Source organism: Python bivittatus, unplaced genomic scaffold, assembly GCF_059951505.1.
Source record: "Python bivittatus isolate LINGU-HERP-01145 unplaced genomic scaffold, Pbiv_v1 ctg000190_np1212, whole genome shotgun sequence".
Taxonomy (NCBI): domain Eukaryota; kingdom Metazoa; phylum Chordata; class Lepidosauria; order Squamata; family Pythonidae; genus Python; species Python bivittatus.
In genome coordinates, this window is record NW_028277042.1 from 5,175,880 (window position 1) to 5,200,079 (window position 24,200).

A 24,200-nucleotide genomic window follows, 5' to 3' on the forward strand; every position below is an offset into this window, starting at 1 on the left:
AAATGTACACCAGAGTTTATCAGTCTGTCTCCCCACCACCACCTTCAGCAAGATTGTCTTCAGAAAGTCAACTTTCCTCATGCACCCTTCTCATCTGCCCATCATTCCATCAGCCATTTCATTAACAGTTCTCAAGTTCCTCAACAGGATTTTGGAGGATATACTGATCTCTGCCCCTGTTCTTATGTATCAAGTAGCAAAATACCTAAATACACACCATACCTAAAAATAAGTAAAAGAGAACCACATAAGACTTTTTCAGCAAAACCAACAAAGTTCAGTAACGCTTGAAAACCCAGTTTTCAGCATGGCAGATTGGTGGACACTTGTCCTGAAAAATGATACCTCAACCAATTGATTGATCTTTAAAAGACTGCTTTAAGCTTGTTGATACCACTTTTGCACATTGCTACTTTAGAATAAAAGCATTCGAACGGCAATCTTGCATCAAACCATCGAAAGAGGATCTACCGCAAAGCTCTTGCTGAAAAGGGCGCGGCAGAAAACACAATGCACTTTTCTGAAGTTTCCAAAAAAAAAAAAAAAAAAGGTGAAAGTAAATGGTTTCTGCCTGGTAGACTATGTATTTCTGCCTGACTGAAGAAATTTAACAGAAGAAAAAGGTCTGGTGCTTCCCTGTTATTTAGCCTACTTGTTCATCAAATAAAGATTGGGCAGCAGGGGGAGAAATGCAAAAGAAGTTGAAAATAAACATGCAGCAGATTTCAACAAACTACAGTAGTCCAAATATCACTCCCCCTCATCACGTTCCCCACCATTCATTTTCTCCCACCTCAGACTCCATGTGCAAAGTCAGCTTCCAGTGTAATGTGACAGAGGAATCCTGTTAAGAAGAACAGCTAGTGTTGGTTGAAGCCAGACAAAATAATAATAATAATAATGATTATTTCTTCTTCTTCTTCTTCTTCTTCTTCTTCTTCTTCTTCTTCTTCTTCTTCTTCTTCTTCTTCTTCTTCTTCTTCTTCTTCTTCTCCTTCTCCTTCTCCTTCTCCTTCTCCTTCTTCCCTTCCTTCTTGATCTTCACTAAGCACAATAGGCACAGGATTCTAAAAATATACTTTTCTCAGAAAAATGTGATTGCTACTTTTTAAAGGAGAGGGGTAGGGAGTACGGAACAAATTGTCTGCCACTGAAGACAGGACAGGAAAGGTTAAGGTGGATGTCTGGAAGATATATTTTGAAACAGATCTTCAGAGTTAATTTCTCTCTAGCCTCTCACTGAAAAAAACTTACAAGATGCGCAGCACCAGTCTGTGTCTTGCAATGCTCCTCTCTCTCTCTCTCATCCCTATTTCTTCTCCTTGCAGCTCTTGGGGCCAGAAGGTTTTAAACCTGTTTGCAAGATGCACTATTATCTTTAGGAAATGTCACAGTAAAAATTAAAGCATAGACCAGGAAGGTACTTAATAAACCTCCAGAGACACAAACTGTGGCATACCTTTGATTTGTTCCTGGATGTAATTCTGCCCTTCTCAAAAGAAAACAAAAAGACTTGACCTGCTCAGTGCAGTGAAAAAGTCATTTGTACGAAGGAGGGAGGGACGGAGGGATCAACCCACCCACTGCAAGGCTGGGTATCATATCTACTCTGTTCATATTATGCAGCAATGGGGACTGAAAGTAGTAGAGGGCAATGAAGATGATGAAGAGGAGAAAAAGACCTGGAATTTTATTTTGCTCAATGACCAGCAAAATAAAATACAGTAAGATACAATAAAGCATCTATACAGCTATGAATACAGTAAAAATACGACAGAATTATGAGCACTAAACCGATTAAATCAGTAAGACTAATCTAAACAACTAAACCTAAAAGGAATGAGTTCTCCTAATTGTTATAAACTAGGTTTATGCTAAGATGCAACAAAAACACTAACAATAGGCTAAGAATGCTTTGTTACGGTTAATGACTAATAAACTAAAATACAGAATAATAAAACGATTGATGGATATAAAATACTAGGGTCTTCTGCTCTTGCAAATAATCATGCCATCATCCCCCTTCTGTATCTGCAGGCAATATAACAGTATTCAGCAACATTCAGAGAAACTGCACCAATTCTATCAAACAATAAATACCAGGGATCAAATACATCAGGTTGCCCTGGGTAATTTGCTATTACTGGTGTCAAATAGTGTGCAAAAATATCTTGACCAAAGGGACAATATAGAAAAAAAAATAAGCAGTGGTTTCAACGTGACCAGCTCCACATGGGCAAAGGCAATCGTTATAAGACTGTTCTTATATCTCCCTACTAAGACAGCTGTAGGCAAAACAATAAATCGTGCTAATGTCACAACTCACCTCTACTTGGATATTTCTATCTGCCTCAGGTATCTGGCTGGACTGATGTGAAAGACCTGAGCACCCAGATAGGGCTTTGAGCTTTCTGGTTTTCTATATCATTCTCTGCCTTATCTTGACTTGGCTTCCAGAGAGTAGCCACAATGATTCAACTTGTGTATGATGAAGCTTTTCCATTTGTTGATAAACTAATCAGAAGAGATCAGGGGAACCAGACCACGAGGGCAGAAGACTCTTTTTAACCAACGGTTCAGAGTATTGCGCCACATCATCGTAACAATTTTGAGTACACCAGCTTCTGGCTGGAAAATAACATTGGGTACACACTGTGGTGCCTGGAAGATATTTCTCAAAGGTTTTGGACTATAGGGATTCCATCAATGAAGTGTGTTTATGGGGTCCTATCTCTGCACCATACAGAAGTTGTACTCAGGCTTTGGCAATAAATAGTTCAATTGCAACTGGAATATATAATGTTCCCTAAGATCTATAAAAGGCTTGAATAGTCAAAGTTGATCTCTCTGCAAACTGTATGGTGTATTGTAAATGTGCATTTCATCTTCCTGCAGTTTAAATATTATCCCCAGGTACTTACATTGTTTGACTGATTGTAGCTCATGTCCATTTATTGTCCATCTATGGACTTTAGGGCACTTTGGTCTTGTCATAATTGATCTCAAGAACTTCCTCTGTGTAGAATTCCACAAGGGACTGCAAGACCCTTTTCAGATCAACCTGCATTAACACCAATACTGCTACATCATCTGACTACAAGAGTGTTGAAATATGCTTAGGTGCCAACTGTGATGGATGATGTGCCAATTTATCTAGGCTGAGACCAAGGGGTTTATACAACAATTGAACAATATAGGAGTCAGGATACAACCCTGCCTAACTCCTTTACTCGTCAGAATTTCTCCAGTATAATGGCCTTGAACCAAGCACTGAACTTTTATTCTCAAGTTGTCATAGAGTTTTTGCAAAAGTAAAAGCAAATATCTATCAGTAGAAGATTCCTCCAGTTTTTGCCATAACCTATTCCTGGAAGTTGAGTGAAAAGGCAATATTTAGCCATCATTGAACAGCTATATTCTCCATAAATTCTTCTACTCCTCTTTTAAAGCCAGCAAGTTGGTGGTTAGCTTTCTCACCTGGATTCCCACTACTATTTACAACTGACAGGCCAAGAAAATGACTTAGAAAAGGATGTTTCACTGGATCTACAAAAGAAACTGACTGAGGTTTTAAAATTTAAAAGGGGAATACAAATGACAAACCAAGAGAGTGACCTGGAAATTTTTTTCTTATTGGATTGACAAAAGAGGCTTGTTAAAACTTTGAAGAACTCTGTGCGATGGGACAAAGAAGAAATGAAGAGAGAGGAGAAGAAATCAAATCCTATGACAATATTTGAATGAACTAAAGATTAAGGCTGTTAGAAGTAAAAAGAAGGAATATAAAGTTGGTTTCTTTGATCAAGGTTAAAACAAAATAGGTTGTTACTTCTGGCAACCCTTTATGCATTTTCTGCTGACACCAGGACTGAAAAGATGATATTTGATGGGTTTGCCTATAGAGGGCATGGGATATGGGATGAAGAGATAAATGTTTATGACCTTAGAGGGGGTGAAGAGTCACTAAATACTTGTGATGAAGGTTGGAAGTCCTTCCTTCCTTCCTTCCTTCCTTCCTGCCTGCCTGCCTGCCTGCCTGCACTTTTTACTCCTTTCTATTCTCTTTAAGTTTAGTTTGTATTAGATTTTACTATTATAATCAAAATTCTTAATAAAAATTACACACACACACATGTATACAAACTAGACTTTTAAGCCCTTCTACAAAGATTTGTTCCATGTGCTCTAAAAATGGTCTCAGCTTTACAATGGGATATGGCCTTGCTGCTGGGGAAGGGCCAAGACACTTGGGACAATCTGTAGGGCCTCAAGTTTCTTTCATTGGCAAGCCACAATGTCTTCTTATCACAAATGCCAACTGTGGTCCTCTTTTCTTTAAACAAGGTGTTTAATCCTGGAGCCAGTCTCAACTGGCATCTGGATTTCCCCATCTCTCTCTTCCAGGTAGATCTCTGCCTTGGGCCAAGGCTGAGCAATGTCTGTTGCTAACTTTCAAAACAGGAGAATAACAAATGTACATGGGTGTGTTTTTTTAAAGATTTTCCTTTTTCCTTCTTTCCAATACATTCTGGATTCATTGTCACTGCTCAACTGCAACTGCACATTAATCAAGACACTACTTTGATTTGAAAGGAAATGAACCAATTATTTCAGAAATTAAGATAGCACTCTTGTAAACTGGGAGTCTCACTGAAATCAATGGGATTTAACTTTCACATATATAACCATAACATTGTCTTTCCAATCTTATTTTAGAGGCAAGACACTGATCAAAGTTGTCAGCATTTTATCATCAATGCTTTATTGTTTTATCAACCATTCTAATTTTTATGCTCTTTACTTATCACAAATTTAAGGACCGAATTAATTTTATATCTGTATATACAGCAATTATATAGATATTTTTTTCTTGTTGGTTTTTACTTTTCTTTTTTTATTATGGTTGGTTTATTTAAATCACGATAATATATCTAAGTCTTTTTCTTAACTGTATAATCACTATCTTTTTGGGGGGGGGTACTATATTTTTTGTAATTCACAATTAATTAAAAAACAATTTATCACAACAGTATTTATTAAACCCAGAATATCTAATATTATTGATGATGGGGTGTGCAGACATCTGGTGGAGCAGCAGATTAGCGAAGGGTGGAATAAAACAAGAATGTCTAAACAATGTACATGAAACAGAGTTGACGCATGATCGTTTTCCCTTCTTTCCAAACCTGTCATGCCAAGACACGAGTCCAAGTCACTAGAGGATTTGATGACATAAGCAAAACTCTGTCATGATCTCAGCCCAGTGGGTTGGGACTGGAAAGGCACGCAGATGGAAATAACACTGTCATTGAGGGATTTGCACTGTCCCTTGTTGAATCAACAGGAACTTTCCCGAAGGGAATCCATACCCAACATTATCTGTTTAGCTGGGTATTTAATTCAGTTTTTTGATCCAGTTCCTTCTTTCCACGGTTGCTGGTCTCACATGCTACATTCTACCCTGAAGAAAGTTCACCCAAGAGACTTCAGCATTTTTTCCATGATTTAAATATAGAAATCCAAATGGATCTTCTTTCTGGCTGCAAAATCTTAGTCCACCCCAGCTTCCCACCATGATAGGATTTTGGCTTAAACCATTTTCCTGGCAGTGAATTATTTGGTTTTTTGCAGATGTGCTGAGGCTAAAACATGGTTCAGCTTCCCATAAGACTGCATGTGGCAGAAAGTGCTGATTTATTGTGGAATCCAAAGAATCAAACTCTAGCAGCAGGAGAACATGCCAAGATGTTCCTTCTCAAACTGCTGCATCTACCTTCCTTGAATGGTTTATAGCTGGAGCCTATGACCAAGATTTCCCAAAGCCCAGCCATATACACAAAGATACTTTTCCTTAAGAAAGCCTTGCTACATGATTTTAAAGCTCAAACTGGAGACCTGATGAGAGCCCTCTGATCTTCTGAAAAAGACTGCATATATCAACTATTAATTATTTTATATTTAATCCACTCAATGTAATTCATATAGTTTTCGTTCAGACTGCAGCACTTTTCCTATGGATGGTCCTGAACCCAGTTTACAGTTTCTACAGCAGTCATTTGTTACTGGGTACCTTCCACCTATGCCAGAAAGGTCATTCTGGGAATTGGAAGCCATTCTACTGGAGGGCACCAAGATGGGGAAAGGTATTCTAAAGAGCCCTTGGGAGTTTCTTCAACCTTTGGGGGATTGGCACTGAATTTCATACTCTTTGGATGATGTGACTAGGGCTGTATCACACCCATGAGTGGAAATCTTGAGTTTTTCCCTCTTATGTTTTTGGGAGGACTTTGGGATTTTTTTTCCTGTTTTAAACTATAACAAGATTAGTTTAGGATTTATATTACAACTATATCTGAACAAGTGGGAAATTGTGTCACGGTTTGCAACAACTACGTTTGGAAGGGGATCAAAAAAGGGGCTTGGAATTGTACATGGTCCTGGAGTTTCAGGTTATCCATTTTGCTGTTTCAGGAATGAACCATGCGCCCCCAAAGAGACCAAGGGTATGTCCCAGAAGGAAGATAATGGCCTTTGTTCACATGTGACACTAAAATATGGTTTCCTATTGCAAGAATGAACCTGTATTTTCCTCCTCTTCCCCTTCCTCCTCCTCCTCCTCCTCCTCCTCCTCCTCCTCCTATCTGGACCTTGTGTTTCCACTTTTGATTAACCATACCTCAGTATAATTATATTAGCCCATGGAAAATGAAAAGTAGTTATATTCCCAAAGTATGGCTTGAAGCTACCTCACAACTGTCATTGTTGTTCAGTCGTTAAGTTGTGTCCGACTCTTTGTGACCCCATGAACCACATCGCGCCAGGCCTTCCTGTCCTTCACTGCCTCTCTGAGTTTGCTCAGTTTCAGAAGGACAATCTGTAGTTAAGACTAACCGCAAGAGTAATTTCTCCAGAGTTGGACATCAGATTCAAGAAAAGCTGTGCTTATTCTAAAGCTGCTAATCCAGAAGATGTTCACCGTCAAGGGCGCTCTTTTCTTAGTGGAAAGCTGTAAGGAACAGCATAACAAAACCTAAAATTGAGTTGGTCATCCTTTTCTTTCTCTTTGTTGCTCTTTTTCTTTTCTGTCTGGCAGGAGAAGACTTTGCTCTGATTAAGATGGCCCCCACAGACCACTTCCAGAAGGAGAGCTTCAGAAATTAAACCAAATGCTGCAGATTGACCACTCTTGTTCTAAGCCATTGTTTAGACTTAAGACTTACATATAAACACAGCCAGTGTGGAAAATTATCCAGATGGATTCCTCAAACAGTTCAGATGGAATTTCCCAGAATTTCCTTCTGGCAAAGTTTCCTTCTTCAGATTCTGACTTTATCACAGGCTGGTAAAACATCAGCTCTGGTCCCACTTGTATCAATAGCAGTTCCATTTTTTTTTCATTACAATCACACAATCTGCTTTTTACTGGTTTTAACTTCATTTTTAATGGAATTTGGCTCTTTGGAATTCTGCTGAGTGTTTCCAGGAAAAAATAACAAAAAAGCCACGGCAGGCAATTATCTCAAAAAATTGTATTAAATACGTGAAGTAAAAGAGGAAGGCAAACAACTTACTCGATATTATTATTTTGATGTACACCTTCTGCAATAAGGGCACAATTCACACATTTCTCATTTTTTGTAGATGTTAAATAATATTTTTAAAAAAGGATTCAACTCACAGAGTGTTATCAGTTAAATCTACTTTCATTTTGGATGGAATTCCAACATTTTTCTACAAACGTGTCATCTCCTGTTCTAAGTCTTGATTTACTCTATAGCAATAATCACATTTTTTATCTTAACGTCCTTTCCCAGTTATAGCATCTTCATAGCATCACCCACCATCACTTGAAGTGATATGAAGTTTGTCCTCATTACTGTTATGTTAGCACAACAAAGGTTGGATGGCTCTAGAAGACAATGTAAGTTGGTAGTCACCCTTCCAACACCAACTGGTCTGTTAAGACTGCATCTGCTTTTTCTATAGAAACTCTCATAACAGATGATTTCTCAAATCTATTAGGTTTAGCTTCCATCCAATATATGCAAAGATTATCTTTACATGTTCCTATAGCCTCAGAGGAGAAGAGTAGTAATGGTGAACAAGCTCACACTGGGACAGTACTGGAGGAGCTTAGAGATCCAAGCAATGTATGCTAAAAACTCTAGTAATCTGAAACTCTCATTTGCAAGGTATTTGCTGGTTCTTTTAGGTGGCATTCTAGAAAATAACTCTATAGTCCTATTCATTTATATTTAGAGAAGAAGGGAATGTGAAGGTTAGTCCTGCCTTATGAACAGCAGGACTTTGGAAATAATTTGAAAAAGGTTCTCTGGAGCACACAGGAGTGCAAACGTAGCCCCTGTCTGCAGCTCTTTAAAGCAGCTACATCCTTTCCGAGCAAAAGACTGAAGATCAAAGCAAGGTCTACAGAAGTACAGAGGTATATGTTATAGTTCCAGTGTGCTTCTCACTGTGCAAGGAGTAGGACTAGTCTTGCATCTTCTTCAAACTTCCATACTTTCCACTGTGTAGGGATGACAGTGGAAAACCGGATGGCCTAACAAAAAATGGGTCAGGCCAGGCCTAGGAAAAGCTAAATACCATTTAATATAAATGTTTAATTTTAATTGAATTAATTAAATATAATCTATGAGTATATTCAGCAATTAATGTAATATAGTTACTCTCCTTATATGTAATAGTTTCCTCTTTGGTCACTTTACCAACTACAGCCTCATGAAACACTTCTATAATGACTCTCAGAGCTGCGCTACATCTTTGGGTAGGTACATACAGTTGTAGAGCTGTAGATGTGTGCCTTTTTCTCTGAAGTGTTATGGACATGCAAGAGAACACGGAGTTGTTTCCTATTTTCCACAACCCTGGTAGGTGGAGAGAGGCATTATCCAGAGACTCCCACTGAATTTCATGACTATGAACTATGAGCAAATTCAGCATGACTCACAATACCCCGCTCACTTTAGGGAAGATGTGGCACAGTGTTTTTGCTGTCTTCAACCAAGAAAGATGACTAGTCTATGTAGCTATGTTCTCTCATCTGCTATTCTTCAAGTACTGTATGGTGGACCTTAATTCCCATATCTGCTCCAGCATGACCCTTGGTTGTGGAATCATGGATGCTGAACCCCATTTTTTTCTACAGATTGGGGAAGGCTAATCTACAAGATTTGACAGGGGCATGTATGTCTGCTTCTAAGCACTTCTACATGTAAACCATCTGCCTCTCCTTAGAGCTATGATTCTTTTGTCAGGTGACTCCCTACAGCCCTCAGAAAAAAACATGAAACCTGGATTTCTTGCACATCAAAGATCTGTGATTTGTCACTTAGCTCCACGTATAATTGGTCACATTCTACTCCTCTTCACACGCCCCATTCTTCAATCAAAATGATTTCCAAATCAAACGACTTACTATTCTCATCGCAAATCCTACCCCATGTGAACGCTGCTGAATGGAGGCTGAAAGAAAGCCAACATTCTATAGCTTACGACATAACTAATTCCCTTTTGCAGATGGTGGTTTGGCATGCAAACATTTGCTAGCTGCTACCCAAAGCTGGAGTGCTTGTTATCCCTTTGAATAGCAAAGACCAGCTCTGGTGACAATACCCTTATCTGCATGTACTTTGACCTGTTCTTCAGAGGAAGAGAAGGGAGGGGGTTGTGCCACAAAGCATCCTCTTTGCAAAGAAACTAGGCCTGATCAGCCTGTTGCCAGGTAACCAGCCTCTAATCTCAACCACAAGGCTGACAAAAAAAAAAAAAATTAAATGAATATATCTATCATTGCACAGACATGCCAAACCATGACTGAGAGCACAGGTCTCCAGTTTAAAAGTGATCCTCCAAAACAGACTCTCTGCTAGCAAATCATGGAAGCTCTCCCACCTCAACTAGCCCCAGGGGGGCATGGGTCTCTCTGCAGAAAAGCGAACTCCTTTTTACAGCAATTTCTCATTTAGCAAAGAGTGCTTCACATTCTGAGCTATCAGTGTTTCCAACCTGGATTAAAAGGAATGCTGATTTCCCTTCGGGTTTTACTCTTCGGCTGCACCAGCATCTTCCTAGCCCTTCCCCCCAACTTCCCTCTGACGGGCAAGCTCTTCCAAGCGCTGACACAGATTAAAAAAAAAAAAAAATCTGTTTACCTACCTATTCTGCTCCCCCTCCTCTGGCAAAAAAATGTGCTATTTTGCTGTGGTTTTAGCCTCGCTTCGCCATAAATGTCTGTGGAATGGACGGTGCTGCTCTGTCTATCTGCATCATCAGTGTCGTCAGCAAACAACAAGCAGCCGGGCTGGAGAAGCGGTTTTCAGAACGGAGCTGCTGTTGCTGCTGCAGGACCTTTGGAGCACGGCTGAGATACCAAACTGCAGATGTGATGCCTAACAGCTGCTTCTGAAAAGACTGGGGGTGGGCAGGGTGCAAGAGGAAACGCGCTACGGTTCTTTCCACCGCTACAATTTCACAGGGAAGAGATCCGTTTCATCCATAATTATTGATGTCGCCGTACTTCAGCAAAGGGAATTTCGGAATGCTGAAGCAGATCGTGATTTACTTGGTAGGCAGACAGGTAAACAGACTGCACCTTCTCCTGCTCTTTTGCTACTGTGGTGTGGTCGGTTTTTAGAACAGCTGGCTCAGTTGCTGAAGTTCAGAGGTGGCGTCTTGTTTTGGCATCTTATTCTCATACGGACATGCAGCATCTCTGAGGTTCTTCCTCGATTTCTTCCCCATTTCAGAAATGCCTAGAACTCTGATCTACGTGTGGTTCTCAGCATCTGGTGGACATCATCCTTGGGCCACTACAGATCTTCTGCCCAACCCACGTTTTCATGTTTGTTAAAAGAATGCAATTGTAAGCCAAATTCAAAAGCATGCCCCAAAGGAAATTCTCACTCTCCAAAATCATCTTGGTTTTCAAAACATCAAGTAATTCCACAACCATCCCAAACAAGATTTTAGGAAATAAAATCAGTAAATGGCTACAGCCCAGAGCTTTGTTGTACCTGCCTGCCCAGAAAAGAAAATGGGAATTCTGAGAATGAGCATCCTGCAGATGTGAAGAGGATGGCAGAAAACAACCTCATCCGTTGAACCTCTGACAAACTGGTGTTTTTATGACTGTCTATACCCAGCTTCTATTGTCACCACTCTTTCACCCCCACAAGGCATTCCCAAAATGCAAATTTATCAGTTGGCAAAAAGATATCAGGGACCCCCAAGAACATATACAATTCATATAAAAAGATATCGGTAAGGCAGGAAGGACAAATGGGGGCGGGGGGAAGGAGGCAAAGAAAGGAAGAGAGGAAAAGAATAGAGTTGAAAAAAATCACTTAGAATCATATTGTGCAAAGTCGATGCCATTGTAATCTGTAATATCTGCCTAATTCCTATGAAATCAGTCCCACCCACTTCTAACTACCCAAGTTAGGTTAAAGTAGCCTGGCACTGTGTGTTCCAGTTGACTTGAGAGTGCAATAGTTTCTGAAGCTGACATATATTGGGTAACAATAAAATGGATAAATAATGGTTCAACCCTGGAATTTCTTTCTATTAAGCTTTGGTGGATCCAACAAGAGATCAAGAGACCTTGCTGCTGGGAGAAAGACTGAGAAACTGGGATTCTGCCATTAGTTGGCAATACTAAGACAGCCAACTGGCGATTGTAAGGACTTATGCTTACGATGAACTCTGTTTCAGCTCTTCCAGCATTAAATGCAGGGCACCAATATGAAATCATGCAATCTGAACATGAGCAAATATGTGAACTCTGTGGATTTCTAATTCCTTTCTATTCAACATCAGGCAAAACATGGGCAGCAAGGTTGCTTTTCATAGTTTTTTCCAACCTTCAGTGCCAGCTGCTGGAAAAGCAAGTCATTTTCAATGCTCTGACTTCAGTGGACTGTTTTGGAAAGAAATGAGCATTGCTCCCCTAAGATGATTTCCTTAGGCCAATATCACAATTTCCCACATTTATTTTATGATAATTGATTTCAAAAATGCATAGATCATTGCTCAACAGAGCTTTCCGGAACAATTTAAGTAGACTCTCTTCTTGCTGGCTTGATTCCTACATGAGCCTTGCCATGTAGTTTTCTTGGAACAATACCAATATATGCAACGCTCTAAAATTACAATTAAAAATAACATCTAGAACCAAAACATGAACAAGTCACCAGTTCTAAAACACAAAATTAAGACACTCACATAATATTAAAGGATTTGGCACACCGGAAGGATAAGAAAATCACTGTTGGCTTCTCATCACCAGGAGAGCATCTACAGCTGGGGGCCATCACTGAGAAGATCTCTTCTCCCCCCGCCTTACAAATAGTTCTCTCTTGCACTGATGACAGCATTTGGGGTCTATCCAAAGGATCACATCCAAAGAAAGAGTTTGCTAGTAATATTTGCTTTATCAATGAGAAAGTGACAGAAGTAGGAGAAAACCGAGCAGGTATCCTTGTGATGGATAAATCCTAAGAGATAGAATTGCCTTTCTCAAGTCCAACTGCATCCGTGGACCAGTTTTAGAATGCACGATTCTCTTCTCCGAGTTCAAGAGATGTTTGCCATCTCTCAACCATTTTCTCTCCAAGCAACTCAGTTTTTTAATGGAGGAACGAGACTGTTCAGAAGAATTAAAGAGCATAGCCATAACTTCTGTCATTCCTACGGAACTGGTCCAAGGGCTGTTGCCTTAAGCACCCTCTCTGGAAATGCTCAACTACTGTCCTAGCTGTGGATTGATGACGCTGTTATAAAGCCCATCCCGAACCCTGCCAGATTCCCTCCCAGGTAAACAGTTCAACATTAAGCAGACATTCAGATGGAGGGAGAGAGAAAGTGAAAGAGCCAGAAAACAGTCAAAAGAAACAACTCCTTGAAAGCAAGGCAACAGCAACCTGTAGAATATACTGGCCAAAAAAAAATAAGAATAATAAAGGAATCAAGTGTGTGCACACATGCACATACAGAGTGTAGGAGATGCCAGATCACAGAAATGGCTAAGTTTACCATCTCCTTAATGCCTTTACCAGGACTGAAACTGAAATTTCCTCCACCAACCAACTGTAGGACCATGTGGAATGTCACCAAAAGGGAATTTAAGGGAAATTACCAAACTTTCCATTCTTAACTTTCACCAAACATCTCACGTATAATGAAGACAATTTAATCATTTCTTGATTCTTTAGACAGAGGGGAGCATACATTTGCACCAGGTCTTCTACCCCCACACTTAGGGAGCTGTATTTGAAAAATACATACATGAACCCACATAGTAACTCCTCCTGGAGGGTCCCTCCCCTGCCCTCAGAAAGGTAGAAGATTCATGCCCAGGGATATTTATCCAATGCTTACATTTCTATGAGCAATGTAAAACATCATTTCAAGGTATGTTTTGAAATTCCACATTAAACAAGATCTGAACCAGTCCATAGTGGCTAAAGATAGTTATTACAATCAACAAAATAGCCCACGGTTCACCTCCAAAGAATTCTAGCCTTTATTTAGACTCAGGAGCTAGTCAAAATTGAAATGGTCTATCTTGACAGCTATTTATCTTTTAGTTCAGGAAGAAGATAACTTTTCTCAGGCTAAGGTTCAGATTTGGGTTTTCATGGAACATGCCAGTGGGAACACTCCCCAAAAAGGAGACAGAAAGAATTTGATTTCATTTAATTCAATCTCACTGAGCTACGTTTCAATTTGCATTTAAGGGTGGAAACTAAATTTAATTCCATTCCATTTAAATTGAATTTAAAAGAAATGAAAGGAATACGGTTAATGGGGGTACTTCCCACATGTTGAATGATTTCCAATTCGGTGGCAAGTTTTCAAAGGGGCTTTGACAATCTCATACCCAGTGTGTGAGCCTTGGCGATATGTTTGTTTTAGGGAAAGGTAAGAGAAATATATTCATTTACAGTGTAACTACTACACACTAAGAGCATGGATTTTTTTCTACTTACACTGATTGTAACAAAAATACAGATAGATAGCTTACCTTCCATTGTAAGGAATGAAACCACTGGTCCCTCAGGTAGCTGTTTGCAGCCTACAATATTAATGAGAGAAGATAAAATAAACACAAGCGTTCAATTCTACTCACACACCATTAAAGCAAAACTCCAATCACTCGCACGGACTTTACAGCCTTGAAAGGTCCCTGTCATTTCATTTGTTTGAACTCATTAACTTTGCACACCAATCTCTGGGCTGCTCTCCATAAACTCCCATAGACCCCTTTCCCTTGCATAAAGGAAGGGCCACTGAGAACTCAAAGGAGGGGCTGTTGACGCGTTGCAGTTGATTGAGTTTTACAGCAGAAGGCAACGCTGTAATTGCAACACCGAAGGGCCAATCGACAAATCATCTTTCTGACCTCTTTTTACTACCTCCTCGGAGATGCAACCATTACCCTTATCTCACATCACTGCAAGCTGCGCATCTATTGGAAATTGGCCTTTTCCAACCAGGCAACACAGTGGAGCTTAGGAGATCCGGTAGCATCAGGAAAGGCAAAGAATATTGCCCCTACAATGGCAATACATGACTGGACACTTCCAGATTCAGATATGTTTGGCCGGCACTCTTCTTGCACCTTTATGCTCCTCCCCTTCTGATCTGAGAAGGTGGACATGCTCTGGGTCCCTCCTTGCTGTCCTTTAGTGGGACCAAGGGGGCATGCTGCAATGCCTGCCCTACGAGGTGCCATTCCTCTGAGATTCAAATGGTTCTGATCCTGCTGGCATTCTGAAATCCGTATGGCTATAGGATGTAACTTTTTTCCCCTCTGTTTTTTTTAGGACCTCGGCTGCATTGTATTAACCTTCTTCTTGTGGTTATTTGCATTTGAATTTGGAGGACTGTCATAATTCTGAGTATTGATAGCCACCCAGAGTCACAGGAATGAGATGGGCACCCACATAAATGCCTAAGGTACAAGGTTAATGCCACCATGGACAATATTTACTGCCATGTTCTCAGAGCTGTTATCAAAAGTTGACAGCAGTGTAGATAACAATAGCCCTATGGTCTGCTGGAAGGATAGAGATCTACTCTTTATTATGATTACTGGGCAGTTCGTTTTTGAAGGGCCTAATTCTTTCAAAAATTACAATATAAGAAGACATGTCACACACTGGGAGTCACACAGGCAGAGGCATTCATGGTAGGGAATCTTTTGGTATCTCCCATCAGTGACTACTGAAGACCCTGAACCTAATTAGAGCAAATGCTCTGTGAACTTTACAATTAATTAGGGATTGGCCATAGTCAGTTAGTGGTCAGCCACTATGATTGATATCTGAGACTGTGAACTTCCCAAGTCACCAATTAGCTGCCATCCACTGATCCCCATGATGCTTCTACCACCTTCCATACTGGATCTCTGTGGATCACTGTCTCTACTTGCAAACCACTATTTCGTTAGAAGCAAATGCTCTGTTTTACGTGAGGCATCAAAGAATATCTCGGGGGCATCTGGCCTACTGCCCCCCCCAGTTTAGATTTCAGTTAATTAGTGCCCATGAGCAGGAGTTGGTATTTAATGGCAGGATTCCTACTCTAAGTGCAAAGTCAATGGTGCCAAAGAACTCTATGGCAACTGCATGTCTGCCTGGTGAAACTGGAGCCTGATCATGCAAATACAGAAAAGCTTTGAAAATTTGAGCTGTATTGCTTGACTGTGACCCCTTCTTACTGCATCTCACCAGCTTTTGCTGACATTGAGGTTAATTTAGAGCCATGTTTCTCAGCAGGCTGGCTGGGGAATTCTGGGAGTTGAAGTCCACATATCTTAAAGTTGCCAAGGTTGAGAAACACTAGTTTAGAGAACCATGAGGAATGGTTTAGAGAGAGAATAAATTATAACAAAGGGTACGGTCCTCTCTGCTGAAGTGCCCTTTTTTAGAACCTGTACAAACAATCTCAGATTCAACATCTATAAAAAAGATTGTTTTGCTTGTTGGAAAGGGACTGGACGTTTAATGGGCTGTGCAGCCATCATGTCGTGCAGAAATTCTGTTCTTGGTTGAGGGCTTTCATTATCACCTTCAATTTCCAGCACTTGAATTTTTCAAAAATGATAGCTTTGACCTTGCTACAATTTTGTGCCCATTTGTATTTGTGCACGTATTTGTTCTGTGTTGGCCTCTTCCTTGCATACAAGTGGGACAAGAGTTTGTGAAAGGAAGAGAGGAGTGAATAAAAGTGTCTAAAACAATTGTCCATAAAATCTGGAGAGTCACTATGCACCAGAAAACTGAAAAGTGCATCAGATTTCATCTAGTCAACACGTTGAATTACAGGTTCTACGTGGACTTGTAATTTAGTCCAGAAAATCATACTTTAATTTGAAAGAAAGAAAACTCTGAAAGATAGGATATACAAACAGAAAACATATCCTGTATATACTTGTGGATAAGCTGAGAATTTTAGGTGCCAAAGTACACCTAAAAAATTGGGTTCAGCTTATTTGCAGATGGGCTTACCCACGAGTATATACAGTAATACTTTTTTAAAGTACCCATATATACTCGTGGATAAGCCCATCCTTTTATTAACCAAAATACCTTGAAAAATGTGCCACCTGGGATAAGCCAACCTTTGAAATTTTACAATGTTTTAATTTTCACAATGGCTTATCCAAGGGTGGCACATTTTTCAAGGTATTTTAGTTAAAAATTCAAGGGTCGGCTTATCCGTGAATGGGCTTATACAAGAATATATACGGTAGATGAAAAAGAGAGCTATGTCTGCATTTACAAAACTTTTGAAAATTCATACACAATTGTATAATACAGGTTCACGACATCAGAACAGCTTATTTAGGCCATAAAAATCCTTGCTTAGTGCATGAATCTCAATCAAATCTAGCCTCTGTTTGAACTTATCCAGCCAAAAGATGTATCATTATATCATCTATTGCACTGCAAAAACGGTTTTTATGGTTAGGAAATTTTTCCTCATATTCATTTGAAATCTGCCTTCTTGTAACGTCAGCCCATTATTCTTGCTAAACTTTACCCTGGATTTTCCTTGAAATGTTTTTGTTAGAATAAAAATAAAAATAAATTGCTATGCTTACACAAAAACTGATGAATCACTTTTTATCTACCACCATTGTTGTGCTTATCAAGTTTGTTTTTTCCTTCTGAGTACACCTAATTGCCGGGAATAGTCTTCAAAATGCAGTGAACACTACAGGGCCAAATTTAGACCATGGTCAAATTTAGAACTTGGCCAACTTTTGCAATTGTCCAGAGGGAAAAAACTAACTTGCTCTGATAGGTTTTCTCTCTGAACACCCCTTAAGCAAGATCTAAGTGGAATACAAACCATAATTTAATTTTCTCCTGTCTTGATTATCATCACCATCATTCACTTTGTTTTTCTGGTGTTCAAAATGCTTCATTATTTCATGTTACAATTCTCCCAACCACTTGGTCTGAGCTGTTAGCTTTATATTGCCTCTTCTAATTTAGATGCCCTAGATGTATTACTCCAACTCCCAGAATTATCAACCATGGCCAAACTGTTTGGGAATTTCAGGGAGCAGATTCTCCTATCTAGAACATATCCAGATTGGGGCAGCCTGTTGTAAGTAGGAAGAATGCAAACTCTATCTATCTATCTATCTATCTATCTATCTATCTATCTATCTATCTATCTATCTATCTATCTATCTCCAATGACCCCACCATCCCCATTTTTCAGACACTTTCTTACAGTATGTTTCTACTTCTCTGTGTAATGTGTACACCATATATGGCTTAGAATTACATACTGTGTCATAGCATGGTTTAACCTTCATTTATTAAACAAAACAAAATTGGGTGGCTTTATACATCATGCTAAACCATAAAACCTGTTGAAACCTGGTTTTGAGGGGTAGCAAATATACAAGCCATGGTTTTCAAACCATAATGTTTGGGTTGGCAGGAGAAAAGGAAAGCCTGGGGGGAGAGCACAGGGTGAAAACATCTGCTGATCTTTGCAGTTGGCATCCTTGAGCCAGGGATGACATTTTTGAATAACTGCTTAGTTGGGACTAAGGGGTTATTCAAGAGCAAACCCAAGGAAGGTAGAAGGGAAATGTGCTGGAATTGCACCTAAGGAGCTATCACTAAATAAAGTAAAATAGGTGCAACTGGAAAAAGCTTGGGTTTGCGCACTGTAACCTGAAATGCAAACTAGAGGTCCCAGGTGCCTTAATACATGACTTCCTGAAGTACCACCATGCTGCTGTTGGTTCATTTAGACACTTTGACAGGCATGTACAGAAAAGTTGGGCTGTGAGAGAGAGAGAGAGAGAGAGAGAGAGAGAGAGAGAGAGAAAGGAACGCAGCCATCAACTCTTGGGTCTTCTATTTCAAGTCACCCATGATACTCCATGGCAGAAAGGTTTGCCCGTGTGCACTTTCAAATAGGTAATCTCTTCTTCCCTCTCAAAGGTGGTTTGTTTGTTTGTTTGTTTGAATGTATAAGTGCCCAACTCCAACAAGCTCCATGGTTGAGTATGTTTAGCTTCTTCATGTCTGAAGCTGACATTCACAAGAGTTATATCATTATGCCACTTTTTTATTTATTTGAATGATGATACAATTGCCCATCTCACAGCAATGACCCTGGGCGGTATTCAAGAGTTAAAGCAAAAGACAAAGTGAAAAAAGAAAAGAAAAGAAAACCCAATAAAATTAAACCGGCAACCCTCAAAACAAGTGTCTGTGGTCAACAAAGAATCTTACCAAAGAAAAACACCAATAAAAACCAATCAACCAGCAGAGTTGGCTTAACCTCCTGGCCCAAATGCCTGAGGGAACAACCCAATCTTTAGTGCTTTGTGAAAGGCTAACAGAGTCGGAGCCATCTGGATCTCTGATGGGATGCTGCTTCACAGGGGAGGAGAGCAGAGAAGTGGCAGAGAAGGCACAACTTCTGGGTCCAACAAGATGACTCTGACCTGACCACATGTCACCTCCCAGGAGGACTTAATCAATAAAGGATATGGATCTAAAACATAGCTGACCAAACTCATAGCTCCAAGGACCTTGCCCACTTCATCAGGGCCAACAGGTTCAGACTCTTCTGAGGTGACTGGGCAAGATTGTGCCTCAGGTAACTCCATGGGACCCAAACAGATTCCACAATAGATGCCTAGGAGAGTCCTCACAGTAGCCCTGAAAGTGTTCCCCTGGTCTCTCCTTAGCCAGGAGGGACTGGGTTATCGTAAACAGGCCCTCCAACTGGCTCTTTGCAGGTGCAATAAGGATGGAAAAATAAATGTTACAACATTTATTGCCATGAGGAAGTGTAACCGTATGTGGGAATGACCTTGGGAGACAGGGAGAAGAAATGCTGCCTAGGCAAAGATTAGATAAGGGGGGAGGGAACCCCACAGCTGCATAATGGGCACAGAAAGAAACTCAGAAAGGACCCTCCCTAACTTATCAGGCTGTAAAAAGAGATGGCAGGAGATTTGTACTTTCAGACTTGCAAGATTCTGTTAATGTAGCCTTACAATAAAGTAGAATTAGCTCATCTGGTCGTGTTTCCTGCCTGGTTTACCTGGGAAGGCTAACAGGAAGGCTCTAGCCCATGTCTGGTCAACTTCACTCTTCGTTTTCCTCCAGTGGTGTTCTAGGCATTTCTTATGCTGCTTCATCACCCAGAGATCCTCTGATAAGCAAGGGGCCTTCCAGGATCCATATGCATACATAGTCCGCATATGGCAATCCTGTCCAAGGCTGTCATCGCCCTCTCATTCCAAGGAGCAACTAAGGCCTCAGTCAAGCCATGTGCCAGAGCCCCAAGGCCCTAATACTAAGCTGCCTCCGAAACCCAACAGGGTCCATCTGTGTCTGGGGCAAACCAATCCAATAAGTCATGCTTCCCTGTAGTGGAGCACAGTATCAGAGAACTCCAAAGCCAACATGGAGTAACCTGTCCCTGAGAAGATTAGAATAATATTCCCAACTCCAGATCATGTTGGCATTACCCCAAGATAAAAAGTGGGTGCTTACATTTTAAATCTCCGCAGAAAAGTTAGGGACCTCTGCCCTCAGTACTCAAAATCCTGAACATTAAAACATACAGGTAGTCCTCACTTAATGACCACAATAGGGACTGGGAAATTGGCCGTTATATGGAGTGGTCATTAAGCAAATCATCTGGTCATTAAGTGAATCATGTGGTCGTTAAACAAATCCAGCTTCTTCAATGGACTTTTCTGCTGGAATTCACTTAATGAACATGTTATTCGCTTAACAACTGCGGTGACTTGCTTAACTATGGTCATAAAAAAGGTGGCAAATCACGATCATGTGCCGGTGGGAGGCTGCATCGGTCGTAAGTGCAAGTACAGTTTGTAAAGCACTTTTTCTAAGGCCGTTGTAGCTTCAAACCATTGTTAAGTGAGGGCTACCTATAGTTTTAATTCCTCAATTCTCCACTCATTTTGTTTCCAAAGACAAACTAGATTTTTTTTTTCTTAAATCAAAGAAATCAGAGTTTTCTCCCAAATCTACGCACAGGAGGAAAAAAGTGATATACAACTGAACACTAATATTTTCAGATTATCACCTTTACCTTAAAAGAGAGGTAAAGAGAAAAGAGAAGCAGCTACAGTACATTCACTGTCTAACATACCTTGTGTAATTACATTCTTTATTGTGTCATGACTTAAATATAGCTTTTCCATCTAAATTCCCCTAGTAACTGGCTTCTATTTCAGTGCTTGTCAAGCACTGCAATTGCACCCAACATCTGCCTTTTAAGAGCATCCCCAGCCCATCACACGTCAGGAGTCCCAATACAACAGCTCCAGCTAAACGTGTCTGGGAGCAATTGTGCTGGTGCTCAGTCGCTGTCTGTCCTGCAAAGGACCTGCAAGGGAGCCTTGCTCAACAAATGCTGGGAATGTCCAAGATAAATAATCAGGGAAGTCTGGAATCCATTCAAATTCTGTTATCGGTGCTGATGAAACAATATTATGACCTCAGTTCTTCAAGTGGGAAAACATTCAGGCAGGCTTCCCTCTTCAAATGCCCATTTCTCACAAATGCTATTAATTTGCTCTCAGAATAACAGCAACAAAATACAGCCCACCGCTGCAGATAAAAATCTACCACGCCTGCCAAACTTCCTTGAAACACAGCCAGGAGCTTGGACTTCAGACGTGTTTCATTAATTTTTTTCAGCACAAACAATCCCTGTCCATATTTTCGTGTGTTTTTCTTAATCGGGTTGGAAATAAAATGAGAACGCAAAGAAATAGGGATTTGGAAACATGTATCATGATGTACAGTCCAAATGTTTTCCAGCTTAGATTTTTCAAAAAACCTATCTAAAAATAATGCTTTTTTCCCCACTGTGAAATTAGTGTGGGACGGATACATCTGGGAAGATGCCAGTTGCAGGATTTGGGGCGGGATGCAGGATTAAAATGGTTTGGGTTGCCTTGGTGTGCGATGCATGCCAGGAAGCAGATGGGGTGAATAGAGTTAGTTCTCTTCAATCTCTCTCTGACTTCTGATGCCACTTATCATGGTATTTATTTTTATTTATTTATTTATACATAGACTTATCCCAGCCCATCTCCCTGCAATGGGGGACTCTGGGCGGGTTACATCAATTTAAAACAATAAATACATAATTAAAATTTATAAAAGACAGACACATCCCCCTGGATCACTCAGAAGATCTGGACCATGCGGCTCTTCACACAGTTTTTAGAGCCTTCCTGTTGTTGCTGGGGGATCACTTCAGAGCCTCTCAGCTGTTTGGGTCTGGGATATCCCAGAGGGTACCTCCCTACCCCTATATTGTGTAACATGTATATGAAAGCACTGGAGAGTTTCTTCAGAGGTCTCCGGGAAAGCAGATGACACCTGCTTTCAAGTTCAATAATAGGACCGATGAGGCTGGCCCAACTGAAACTAAAGTCAGCAAAGACAGAGATGCTGGTCAGTGGGAAACTGACTTGACAGGGTTGCACTTTTCCACAATTGGGGAATGATGTTTGACCCCAATGGTCTCTGGATCTGTGTACAGCAACAATGGCAAGGAGCACTTTTGAATTATTTAATGCGCCAGCTGCGACCCTTCCTGAACTGACCGGCTCTGCCATGATTACATCGGAGTTAGACTTCTACAATGAATTCTGTGTAAAGCTATAACAGTTGAAGCCTGAAAGCTTCGACTGACACAAAATATAGCAGTTCAGCTGCTAACAACCACCATGGTCCCAAGTCCTTATTATGCCCACCCTGAAAAATCTTCGTTGGTTGCCAGTTATTTTCTGTACATTATTCAAGCAGCTGATTCTAAACTGTGAAGCCTCAAAGAGTTTAATCGTCTTAGGGACCTGGGGAACCACCTCTCCTATTATGGATCCCTGGAGATCTGAAGGACAGGTCTCCTTAAAGATGCCCTCCGCTTTCAGAGACCTGCTTGTCAGGTACAAGAAAAAGAGTTTTCTCTCTCTCTCTCTCAAGCGATGAAAAGTACTCCATTTGGAGTCGTTTTGTGTTACGCCACGGTTAAAAGAATTAAGGGATTTTAAAATCACTTCCACCGTGAACCGAACATTAGTACGTGTATCTTAAACCTGTTCCTGTTTATTTTATGGGGATGGGTTTGGTCGTTGCGGGTGGCCTTGATCACTTGGAAAAAACGGGTAAAAACGTTTAATTAATCAATAACAACACTGGAAACCAACTTCCTTGATTGCTACGTATATGAATGATATGAATGACAGAAGCTTTCAACCCTGCTGATCTGTGTGTGTTTTGCAATCCAATCCAATCTGTGTTTGCTTAGGAAAAAGAAAAACATAATGGTGCTCCTTGAAGCTTGTTGCAAAGTAATCATGCATAAAAAAGACAGCTTGGACTTTAATACCAGAATGTCTCTGGTTCTTGGAGAAGCCAGTTTCCCAAAAATAGGGGACCAGTTTCAGAAACCTACATAGTGTTCCCTATTATTAACCATCCCCATCAACATGAACTCCAGGAGACATGGGTAGTACAGTTGGGAGGGATGATCTGATGCTTCCACCTTCCTCTCTGCACCCTTTTTTTATTTTAGAATTCAGAAAGAAACCCAACAACTTCATGAAGCTTGAGAGATTCAGTGCACCTGTTTTACAGGAACAAAAGCCTACGAACGAAAAGACTCCAAGCCAAACAAGAACAAAAAGGTGGTCTGAAACCTGAGCTTTGTCACTTTGTCATGCCCCTTGAATCCCACGGAAATATTGTTCCCTTTTTATTTTTTAAACAGGTTTGGCTCTGAACAGCCAAGGCAGACTAAACCTGGTTTAAGGAACCAAGCAAAAGACTCTAGACTGGCTTTAACTAATGGCAAGAGAAACAGAGGTCAAGACTAATCCAACATTTTTATATACTATTCTGCCAGCCCCTACGTGGGCCAGCATCTCTTAAAAAGTACAACCTTCTTCAAGCTCTTGATGTGGACACCTCCCTGGGGTTTTCTTGGCAATAATATAGAAGCGGTTTGCCCTTGCCATCTCCTGAGATGTTTCTTCAGCTTCCCAATCAATCTAGCCTAAAGTCCTGGAGTTTTCATCCAAGCGCACTCACTCCTGTTCCTGCTTGGCTTTGTAAGATCAGCCTGGCCACAGAGATGCTGGCATCTATTAGCCAACAACAAATCACAGTTCATTCTGACCATTATGAGTTATCATCGGACTCGAGCAAAGAGAGAAATGGGAAAGATTCAACAGTGAGAAAGCAAACAAGGTTTCTGTGGTGCTTACTATACCTGCAACAAGACTGTGCCCCCGGGGATCGTGAGCTGTAAACAATACTTTGGGGCGTTCTCCCAAGAGAGCAACTGAATATCTTCAATTGAACTGTAGGAAATGGAGCCTTCCATGTACCCAGTTGGCTGCAGGAAAAACAGACAAGGAAAAAAAAATATTAGGGATTCATCTCAGCACTTTTTAAAAACCTAACAAGGATTTGTAATAAGGTTCATTTGGTCAATGACCAGCAAAATTTAAAAATGTACAACCCAAATGTAAAGCCAAATGGGTGAGAAAACATACTAACGTAACAAGGAATTTCTATAACAACATATCGTAACATACACTACTACCATGGTATGTTAATTAACTGTGCAAGTATAAATCTAAAGTATTA

At 40.4% G+C, this 24,200-nt stretch overlaps 1 protein-coding gene across 1 annotated transcript in view; it reads right to left on the reverse strand.

Annotated features, from left to right (window-relative positions):
• CMIP (c-Maf inducing protein) overlaps positions 1-24,200 on the reverse strand; it is a 155,730-nt gene that overhangs the window by 41,487 nt on the left and 90,043 nt on the right. The window contains exons 2-3 of the mRNA XM_007433803.4: positions 23,821-23,946; positions 14,042-14,092 (exon numbers count right to left, since the gene is read on the reverse strand). Coding sequence (XP_007433865.2) covers positions 14,042-14,092; positions 23,821-23,946 — 177 coding nt within the window. The remainder of the gene's footprint in view (positions 1-14,041; positions 14,093-23,820; positions 23,947-24,200) is intronic.